Consider the following 10,849-nt stretch of genomic DNA (forward strand, 5'->3'; position numbering starts at 1 on the left):
ATGACGTCACATCTTGTCACATTGAAACTTTGAATCTCTTTTACTTAACACATTTGCAAAATTGCTACAAGTGTATTTTTTCAACCAAATTGGATGTTTTCATTTTTCATTCAAATACTTTCTCTCATGACGTCACATCTTGTCACATTGAAACTTTGAATCTCTTTTACTTAACACATTTGCAATATTGCTACAAGTGTATTTTTTCAACCAAATTGATTTTTTCATTTTTCATTCAAATACTTTCTCTCATGACGTCACATCTTGTCACATTGAAACTTTGAATCTCTTTTACTTAACACATTTGCAATATTGCTACAAGTGTATTTTTTCAACCAAATTGGATGTTTTCATTTTTCATTCAAATACTTTCTCTCATGACGTCACATCTTGTCACATTGAAACTTTGAATCTCTTTTACTTAACACATTTGCAATATTGCTACAAGTGTATTTTTTCAACCAAATTGATTTTTTCATTTTTCATTCAAATACTTTCTCTCATGACGTCACATCTTGTCACATTGAAACTTTGAATCTCTTTTACTTAACACATTTGCAATATTGCTACAAGTGTATTTTTTCAACCAAATTGATTTTTTCATTTTTCATTCAAATACTTTCTCTCATGACGTCACATCTTGTCACATTGAAACTTTGAATCTCTTTTACTTAACACATTTGCAATATTGCTACAAGTGTATTTTTTCAACCAAATTGGATGTTTTCATTTTTCATTCAAATACTTTCTCTCATGACGTCACATCTTGTCACATTGAAACTTTGAATCTCTTTTACTTAACACATTTGCAATATTGCTACAAGTGTATTTTTTCAACCAAATTGATTTTTTCATTTTTCATTCAAATACTTTCTCTCATGACGTCACATCTTGTCACATTGAAACTTTGAATCTCTTTTACTTAACACATTTGCAATATTGCTACAAGTGTATTTTTTCAACCAAATTGAATGTTTTCATTTTTCATTCAAATACTTTCTCTCATGACGTCACATCTTGTCACATTGAAACTTTGAATCTCTTTTACTTAACACATTTGCAATATTGCTACAAGTGTATTTTTTCAACCAAATTGATTTTTTCATTTTTCATTCAAATACTTTCTCTCATGACGTCACATCTTGTCACATTGAAACTTTGAATCTCTTTTACTTAACACATTTGCAATATTGCTACAAGTGTATTTTTTCAACCAAATTGATTTTTTCATTTTTCATTCAAATACTTTCTCTCATGACGTCACATCTTGTCACATTGAAACTTTGAATCTCTTTTACTTAACACATTTGCAATATTGCTACAAGTGTATTTTTTCAACCAAATTGATTTTTTCATTTTTCATTCAAATACTTTCTCTCATGACGTCACATCTTGTCACATTGAAACTTTGAATCTCTTTTACTTAACACATTTGCAATATTGCTACAAGTGTATTTTTTCAACCAAATTGGATGTTTTCATTTTTCATTCAAATACTTTCTCTCATGACGTCACATCTTGTCACATTGAAACTTTGAATCTCTTTTACTTAACACATTTGCAATATTGCTACAAGTGTATTTTTTCAACCAAATTGATTTTTTCATTTTTCATTCAAATACTTTCTCTCATGACGTCACATCTTGTCACATTGAAACTTTGAATCTCTTTTACTTAACACATTTGCAATATTGCTACAAGTGTATTTTTTCAACCAAATTGATTTTTTCATTTTTCATTCAAATACTTTCTCTCATGACGTCACATCTTGTCACATTGAAACTTTGAATCTCTTTTACTTAACACATTTGCAATATTGCTACAAGTGTATTTTTTCAACCAAATTGGATGTTTTCATTTTTCATTCAAATACTTTCTCTCATGACGTCACATCTTGTCACATTGAAACTTTGAATCTCTTTTACTTAACACATTTGCAATATTGCTACAAGTGTATTTTTTCAACCAAATTGATTTTTTCATTTTTCATTCAAATACTTTCTCTCATGACGTCACATCTTGTCACATTGAAACTTTGAATCTCTTTTACTTAACACATTTGCAATATTGCTACAAGTGTATTTTTTCAACCAAATTGGATGTTTTCATTTTTCATTCAAATACTTTCTCTCATGACGTCACATCTTGTCACATTGAAACTTTGAATCTCTTTTACTTAACACATTTGCAATATTGCTACAAGTGTATTTTTTCAACCAAATTGATTTTTTCATTTTTCATTCAAATACTTTCTCTCATGACGTCACATCTTGTCACATTGAAACTTTGAATCTCTTTTACTTAACACATTTGCAATATTGCTACAAGTGTATTTTTTCAACCAAATTGATTTTTTCATTTTTCATTCAAATACTTTCTCTCATGACGTCACATCTTGTCACATTGAAACTTTGAATCTCTTTTACTTAACACATTTGCAATATTGCTACAAGTGTATTTTTTCAACCAAATTGGATGTTTTCATTTTTCATTCAAATACTTTCTCTCATGACGTCACATCTTGTCACATTGAAACTTTGAATCTCTTTTACTTAACACATTTGCAATATTGCTACAAGTGTATTTTTTCAACCAAATTGATTTTTTCATTTTTCATTCAAATACTTTCTCTCATGACGTCACATCTTGTCACATTGAAACTTTGAATCTCTTTTACTTAACACATTTGCAATATTGCTACAAGTGTATTTTTTCAACCAAATTGATTTTTTCATTTTTCATTCAAATACTTTCTCTCATGACGTCACATCTTGTCACATTGAAACTTTGAATCTCTTTTACTTAACACATTTGCAATATTGCTACAAGTGTATTTTTTCAACCAAATTGATTTTTTCATTTTTCATTCAAATACTTTCTCTCATGACGTCACATCTTGTCACATTGAAACTTTGAATCTCTTTTACTTAACACATTTGCAATATTGCTACAAGTGTATTTTTTCAACCAAATTGGATTTTTTCATTTTTCATTCAAATACTTTCTCTCATGACGTCACATCTTGTCACATTGAAACTTTGAATCTCTTTTACTTAACACATTTGCAATATTGCTACAAGTGTATTTTTTCAACCAAATTGGGTTTTTTCATTTTTCATTCAAATACTTTCTCTCATGACGTCACATCTTGTCACATTGAAACTTTGAATCTCTTTTACTTAACACATTTGCAATATTGCTACAAGTGTATTTTTTCAACCAAATTGGGTTTTTTCATTTTTCATTCAAATACTTTCTCTCATGACGTCACATCTTGTCACATTGAAACTTTGAATCTCTTTTACTTAACACATTTGCAATATTGCTACAAGTGTATTTTTTCAACCAAATTGGGTTTTTTCATTTTTCATTCAAATACTTTCTCTCATGACATCACATCTTGTCACATTGAAACTTTGAATCTCTTTTACTTAACACATTTGCAATATTGCTACAAGTGTATTTTTTCAACCAAATTGATTTTTTCATTTTTCATTCAAATACTTTCTCTCATGACGTCACATCTTGTCACATTGAAACTTTGAATCTCTTTTACTTAACACATTTGCAATATTGCTACAAGTGTATTTTTTCAACCAAATTGGATTTTTTCATTTTTCATTCAAATACTTTCTCTCATGACGTCACATCTTGTCACATTGAAACTTTGAATCTCTTTTACTTAACACATTTGCAATATTGCTACAAGTGTATTTTTTCAACCAAATTGGGTTTTTTCATTTTTCATTCAAATACTTTCTCTCATGACGTCACATCTTGTCACATTGAAACTTTGAATCTCTTTTACTTAACACATTTGCAATATTGCTACAAGTGTATTTTTTCAACCAAATTGGGTTTTTTCATTTTTCATTCAAATACTTTCTCTCATGACGTCACATCTTGTCACATTGAAACTTTGAATCTTTTTTACTTAACACATTTGCAATATTGCTACAAGTGTATTTTTTCAACCAAATTGGGTTTTTTCATTTTTCATTCAAATACTTTCTCTCATGACATCACATCTTGTCACATTGAAACTTTGAATCTCTTTTACTTAACACATTTGCAATATTGCTACAAGTGTATTTTTTCAACCAAATTTTCTTCAGTCAATTGCCTACTAGTTTGCTTCTTGCATAACGTGATTTTACCTCCAGAAAATGTTGTGCATATCCACAAATATAATTTGTTTTTGTATTTCTTCTCTTTCTAGATTAATTTTCCTTCTGTGAGTTGAGCCTGCTTCTTATGGAATCCTATTTCCGAATGTTCCATCGTATGATCTTGAGCACTACAAAATGGCAAACAAGACATTTCCTAAAACCACAGAAACCATCTGGTTTCAAATGGTTGACTGTTATTCTACAGCATCCATCATCTTTAATCAAATTACTCCAGAGATCCTCTTACTTTTCTTTAAGCTGCTATTTCCCGTCATTTCCAGTGAAATCAGGTTATTTTCCAATCTGTCACAACTTTAATCTGCGTTTAACATATTTCCAGAATCGTCATTCAAGATCAGGACCTTTTGGGTCTTCAGGCAGAGTTTTAAGTAAAAACAAGGACAATATCCAAGAAATAATTGATAGTGAATGGAAAAAAGTTGAAAAAATTGCTCGCCTTCTTGACTGCCCGGACAGCAAAGTCATTCAAATGATCTCCAAAGATACAAGAATCGTCACCACATTTTCGTTTGCTAAAGTTGAAGCTATTATCAGGCTCCTACGTGGTTACGGGTTTTCCGCAGACAGCATTGTACGATACCAGTCAGTTTTCTGCTGGAATATTCAAACACTGACGCACAGAATCGAGGGTTTGCTCCCTTACCGAAAGTATCAATTCTCACTTGTATCTGTTATTTATTCGAAAAGGAATTACGAAATGCATGTATCTATGCTAGCAGATGAGGTGAAAGTGATGGGCTCTCATCCGACTCGGCTAAGCTTCCTGGCCGATATATTAAAATGTGATGAGAAGGAGGTTAATGAAGCCATAGCGTTGGGTCATCGTCATCTTGAAACGCACAAATTAAGCAAATTGAAATCGATTATTGACTTGCTGGTCAAACATGGATTCAGCTACCAAGAAATTATGTCAAACTTGCAAGTTCTTCAGATGGATCAGTCTGTATTTGAATATCGTTTGACACAGATGGCCGATACAGGTGTGTTTGAGAAGAACAAGATGCTGCAAGCCCTAGCACAGAGCAATCGTCAATATAAAATCATGTTTAATCTGCATGTTTCAAATGCAGCAGCACTAAAAGAACACGATGACAAATTTTCATATCTGCAAAGTCGGTTAGCATGTAGTGAAGATGATATTGTTGCACTACTGACGCGTGCACCGACGATTAAGAATGTAACTCCACGTCGGCTTAATGAAATTCTGGATATCCTGCTAAACGAATTTTGTTTCCCACCCAGCATACTTCTTACTAATTACCATTTGTTATTCTTTAGCGCCAAAAGATTGCGCAAACGGTGGGAATTGCTGAGTAACTTGCCGTTAAGCTTGGAAGAAATGGCTGCTGATTTGATTATAACTGAGGAAAAGTTTGAAAAAAAGTATTTGAAAAATGAAAAAAAATAAAAAAGTATCTCAAAACTTCTAACGTTTTTTTATTTATCCGCATTTCAACAGGGTGGGGTCATTATCATGATCAAGGACGACAAATCAATTTACATACAAAATCAATTTTACTCAACATGAGAATGAGAAAGAGCACAATAAAACAAACAAATCCAACTTGCCTCCTCCCTTGAGGCTTGCATTCACTAACATCCGTGGGCTTAGAACTAATTTAGCTGATGTTGAAGCATTTCCGACTGGTAGTACAGCCCCCTAACTCTTTGCGGCAGAGTGGGAGATATCCAGGCATGTTAAAGTAGTTAGAGGGGATTGAGGAGTGTAGGTTAGTCTCGCTTAGTGCTAAGATATCCGGGGTATTTGTTAGGAGAAATCCTTCAACATCAGCTAAATTAGTTCTAAGCCCACGGATGTTAGTGAATGCAAGCCTCAAGGGAGGAGGCAAGTTGGATTTGTTTGTCCCTAGGCCTGGTTTAAGCTTATTTTTTTTATTGTACTGTCATGTTTTTAAAGAGTTTCAGTTAGGTAAGGGGGAGCTGAACAAGCGGTTATGCAGGGTATCAGACATGCAACACAAGTAGACCATTAGCTGACCTTTCTTCAACTAGGACTGTGGCCTCAGGAAAGTCCATCGGGGATGAGTGCAGGGTCCCTTTCAATGCGCAACATGGCACTACAAACATCCCGATATTATACAACTGTTGATGGAGCAGCCGCTAACTGTAGTGGAATGGGGACAAAAATGGATGGTCACATTCAATGCTGCCAAGACTAAACTGGTTTCCTTCAATAATTACAAGAAACCTTCTCTGCCACCAATAGCAATGGCCAGTGACTCCCTGTCCGAGAGTACATCTTTCAAACTGCTTGGCCTAACGTTCACAGGAAACATGAGTTAGAACAATTATATTGAAAACATTGCCAGGGCCGCTGCGAAGAAAGTAGGCTCTCTCTACCATGCTAGAAAACTACTGACACCTGAAAATATCCTGTACCTCTATAAGGCCACCATTCGCCCATGTATAGAGCATTGCTGTCACATTTGGGCTGGTGCATCTGCTGCTAGTCTCTCACTCCTAGACAAGGTTCAAAAGAGAGTAGCCAATCTGATAGGCCCTGAACTGGCATCTAAGCTTCAGCCTCTGTCCCATCGACGAAACGTTGCATCCCTCTGCCTGTTCTACAAGTATTTTAATGGTGAATGCTCTGACGAACAGCAGACACTTGTGCCCCCACGGCATAGACACCCTCGACAAACCCGACAGGCAGCTAAATCCCACTCCCACACAGTAGAGATCCCTAGATGTAGAAGATCTTTCTACTCCAGTAGTTTCTTCCCCAGAACCGCTAGACTCTGGAATTCCATTCCAGGTCCCTGCTTCCCCAACTGTACTGACATGCAGAAGTTCAAATGTAACGTGAACCGACATCTTGCTGCCCAAATCCTAACATAGTGCCCCAGTAGCTTCTGCCCCTGATAGTATCCCCCTACACCACAGTGGCAATGTGCCTTGTTTGGGGTGAAAATGTAATAAAAAAATTCAACCCACTGTGCTATGCTTCATAAACTCCACGGCAATACAGTCTATGACTTACTCCTCTAGTCTCCGACTAATTGGTGGGAGAGTATTATAGAAACATGCCTTTTTAATGTAACATGAATTTAAGCAAACCACTCACACATCCATGCATACACCTTTTAACCAACGCATCAGTTATTGCCCCTGTGGTAACTCCGCTTTGCCCAACAGGTAGCACTCTCCATTTCCTCTTCCATTTTTTTCTCTTTCTTCTTTGTCTTTCCACTCGAGACATGGAACTGACAACACGTGTTTGCCCTCATTCAAACTTCAAATGTGAGTGACATGCAAATTACGTTCACGCCTCAACAGGGCATTTATCTTTTCTCAAGACAGGTATGAAATTTGTATAAACAAACTCTTACACAATGAACTTCCAATGTATGCTTCGAACTCTTGCATACATTCATGCACGCATACATGCAACGAACGTTTATCTATATGCATGCTAGTTATAAACACACAAACACTCTGTAACGTTTGTAACCTTTCTGTGTAAATAAATATCCTCTGTACATATGTAAATATATGATCCTGTTTCAGCGTGATTCATTTAAATGTCTTAAATGTACTCATAATACGTGCCCTGATTTTTTATTGTTTTCTTTATTACACTGTAACGACGATCTCCAACTATCCAGCTTATCGAACATGCAGCCTATTCCCATAACCGGTTCACATATGCACAGTCTATTCACGTAACCGGTTCATATATGCAGCCTACAAAGAAGGGATCCAGCTATACAACCAGTATATAAACTGCACACCGGGTCCCCCACAACCTCACTAATGGGACTCAACCACACGGAGCACCTAAACAGCACTATAAAGACCAGTTAAAGCGCACCCTGGCAATGATTAACATCGACCCTTCCTCATGGGAACAGGCTGCTGGGGACTGGACAAAATGGAGGAGCCTGGCACACAAAGGTGCCATGGATTTTGAGGAGAAAAGGAGACAATATGAAAAGGCTAAGAGAGCGAAGAAGAACAACCCAATCCCCCGCCTACAATCCCTTGCAAATACTGCCCGCGACTCTTCTACCACCGGTTGGGCCCTGCAAGCCATGTAAAGTATAGGCATCCTAAAAGATAGGGGGCAGATGATGAACCCCGATACTCGGACATGAGTGGGCGCCAACGATATATCTGCACACACAGTAGAACCCCGAGATATGGTGGCACTAGGATATGGATATGGATTATGATGTGAAATACAATGTTTTTCCAGTCCCTGGTTATGGTATTTGCCCTGCCTTGGGATGTTATTCATAATGTTTTTTGATTATATACATGTGTATCATTAGCAATACCAGACACGATGACGTTCAACACTGGACAAGGCGCACACTGTTACTTAATTTGATACTCATAATTTTTAAATCATTAATAAGTGCATTTCTCCTACGTCCATCAAAATAAAACTTATATAACTGGATTCACAATAAAACTTACTTTAAAATGGTATTTTTATATTTTTGTTGTGATTTGTATATTTGAAGGAATCGCTATTTTGCATCCGACTATTAATGACGAAACATTCCAGTATAGCATGCCCGCTCGTGGTAAATGACTTTTTGCAAATAAACTGTTGGAGTATGTTCACATAAACACTCGAAGCAGAAGTTGTACATATCGATAACGTTTCTAATTGTTTTAGCTAATTAGAAAAAAGAATTGTCTTGGCTACGGAATTTGAACACAACACATACATCTTTCCAGACAAGAGTTAGAATATCTTCTTTTTTTTTTTTTTTTTTACATGGGAGGGGGGGATCACAACTTATCAAGGCCTGGAAGCCACTCGGAGAGAGAGAGAGGTATGTAAATTATATTGTAGACACGTTGACCGTAAGTCAAGATCAGCTGATCGGATTGCGTGTGAGTCACGTGATCAGGTTAGCTGAATCGTGGAGATTTGGTTTGGGCTTAGAAGAGGACGGACGGCTTCACCGTTGTCTCTTCCCTTTCACTGGGGGGACACTGACGTGTGTAGAAACGAGATCAAGAAACCACACAGGCCAGATTCATTTTCCATCATTCTGCAAGACATCTGGAAAGTGAAATAAAAACTATAAAACCAATTCATCGTGTTGGAGTGAATGAATATTCGCCTAAAACAAGTACCAGTCTCCCCTTCCAGACGAGACGTTTCCAGATGGACCAACATCGACGACGCAGAAGGTATGTTGAAAAATACATGTACCACACACACACACACACACACAACGGCATATGAACATATCATTTAATAGACTGGACCACTAGACGATCGCACACACGATCCCCTTTATGATACAACAAATATATAATATACGTCATCTCTTCTAATCCCTTATAATGATACAACAACGCAACAAGGTGGGAAACGGGCAAACAGAAGAGAATTCCACAGGTGTGCACTTCTCAGAAAGAAGCTTTGTTCATGGAATCTACGTTTTGATTTAGGCACAGATAAAGAGTGGGGGAAATTATTGACAGTGGTTTTAGCTAGACGGGTGTTTTTCGTGAAAGATTGGTGAGGGGGGACCAGAGATTGGAGCTCGGACGAGCACTTCCTATGGAAATAACGATAAAATAAAAACAGGCTCACAACGTCTCTTCTGTGGGAGAAAAGTTGTAGAGAAGAGAAAAGGGCATCCCCCACTAAGCCACAAAGTCTATTTTGTACTTTGTCAAGGCAGGATAGGCTGTTTTTAGAAGCTCCAGCCCAGATGTGGCAGCAGTACTCCATCATTGGACGTACTTGGCTTTTATACAGATAGAGAATTTTATATAGATAGATAATAGATAATCTCAAAGTTGACGCTTTGTAGTACAAAAATAAAGATAGAAACTGTGTTCAAACGCTGTTTAATAGCAAATATATTAATTTCTTTTGCCCTAAAATTTGAAAAGAATTGGATAAAAAATTTTTATGCATGAGTAAATAAAAGTAATGACAACTGCATATGACAATGAGAAAAAATCTGTAAACAAATCGTTCGTCAATGAAAATAAAGTATTCATTTTGCTTTATTTAGAAAACATAAGTTTTTAATTATGGACACAAAAAGAATATTTTTTTTGAAAAAGAATAACCAACAATTTTTTTTGTTTTCTGAGTCACAAATAAAACATCTCAAAGTTAATGCTTTGTAATACAAAGATAAGTAAAGATATAAAGTGTGTTCAAACGCTAATTAATAGCAAATATATTTTCTTTTGTCTTAAAATTTGAAAAGAATTGGATAAAAATTTTTTATGCACGATCTAGAAATAATATATTCTAATCGTGGAAATAATTAAATGTTCTCTCACACATTCTGAAAATAATTATTGCTCATTAGGATAGGCTTGTTGTGATGACATCCTTAGCGAGTATAAAAGTTGCTACTAGTGAGACATCAACTTGGGTTAAGGCTGATTGCGATGATCACATCCATTGTTCGAGACGAAAGTAGGTTCATTCCACTGTCGGATTTCGTTGCAGTTTGCTTGATCTATGATAGTTAATAAGACTTTCTTGTGTACAGCGCGTTTTCTCAGTTGGTAGAGTACCTTACCCTGCATGCAAGAGGCTCGGGTTTCGAATCCTGAGTTCGGATATGTCTAAATGATGAGCCCAAATGAGGGCAAAACCCGAGTCTTAGACTTCCGGTTTGTTGGCTTTCATGGCTCTTGTGAGCTGCGAT

The 10,849-nt window shown here is 35.6% G+C and overlaps 1 protein-coding gene across 1 annotated transcript in view; it reads left to right on the plus strand.

The window, feature by feature from the left end:
• LOC145263163 (uncharacterized) overlaps positions 1-7,704 on the plus strand; it is a 43,163-nt gene extending 35,459 nt beyond the window's left edge. Inside the window, exon 2 of the mRNA XM_080120179.1 lies at positions 4,220-7,704. Coding sequence (XP_079976305.1) covers positions 4,255-5,598 — 1,344 coding nt within the window. The 5' untranslated portion in view covers positions 4,220-4,254 and the 3' untranslated portion in view covers positions 5,599-7,704. The remainder of the gene's footprint in view (positions 1-4,219) is intronic.
• The last annotated feature ends 3,145 nt before the right edge of the window (positions 7,705-10,849 follow it).

Source organism: Euprymna scolopes, chromosome 38, assembly GCF_053919585.1.
Source record: "Euprymna scolopes isolate OS-2025 chromosome 38, ASM5391958v1, whole genome shotgun sequence".
Taxonomy (NCBI): Eukaryota; Metazoa; Mollusca; class Cephalopoda; order Sepiida; family Sepiolidae; genus Euprymna; species Euprymna scolopes.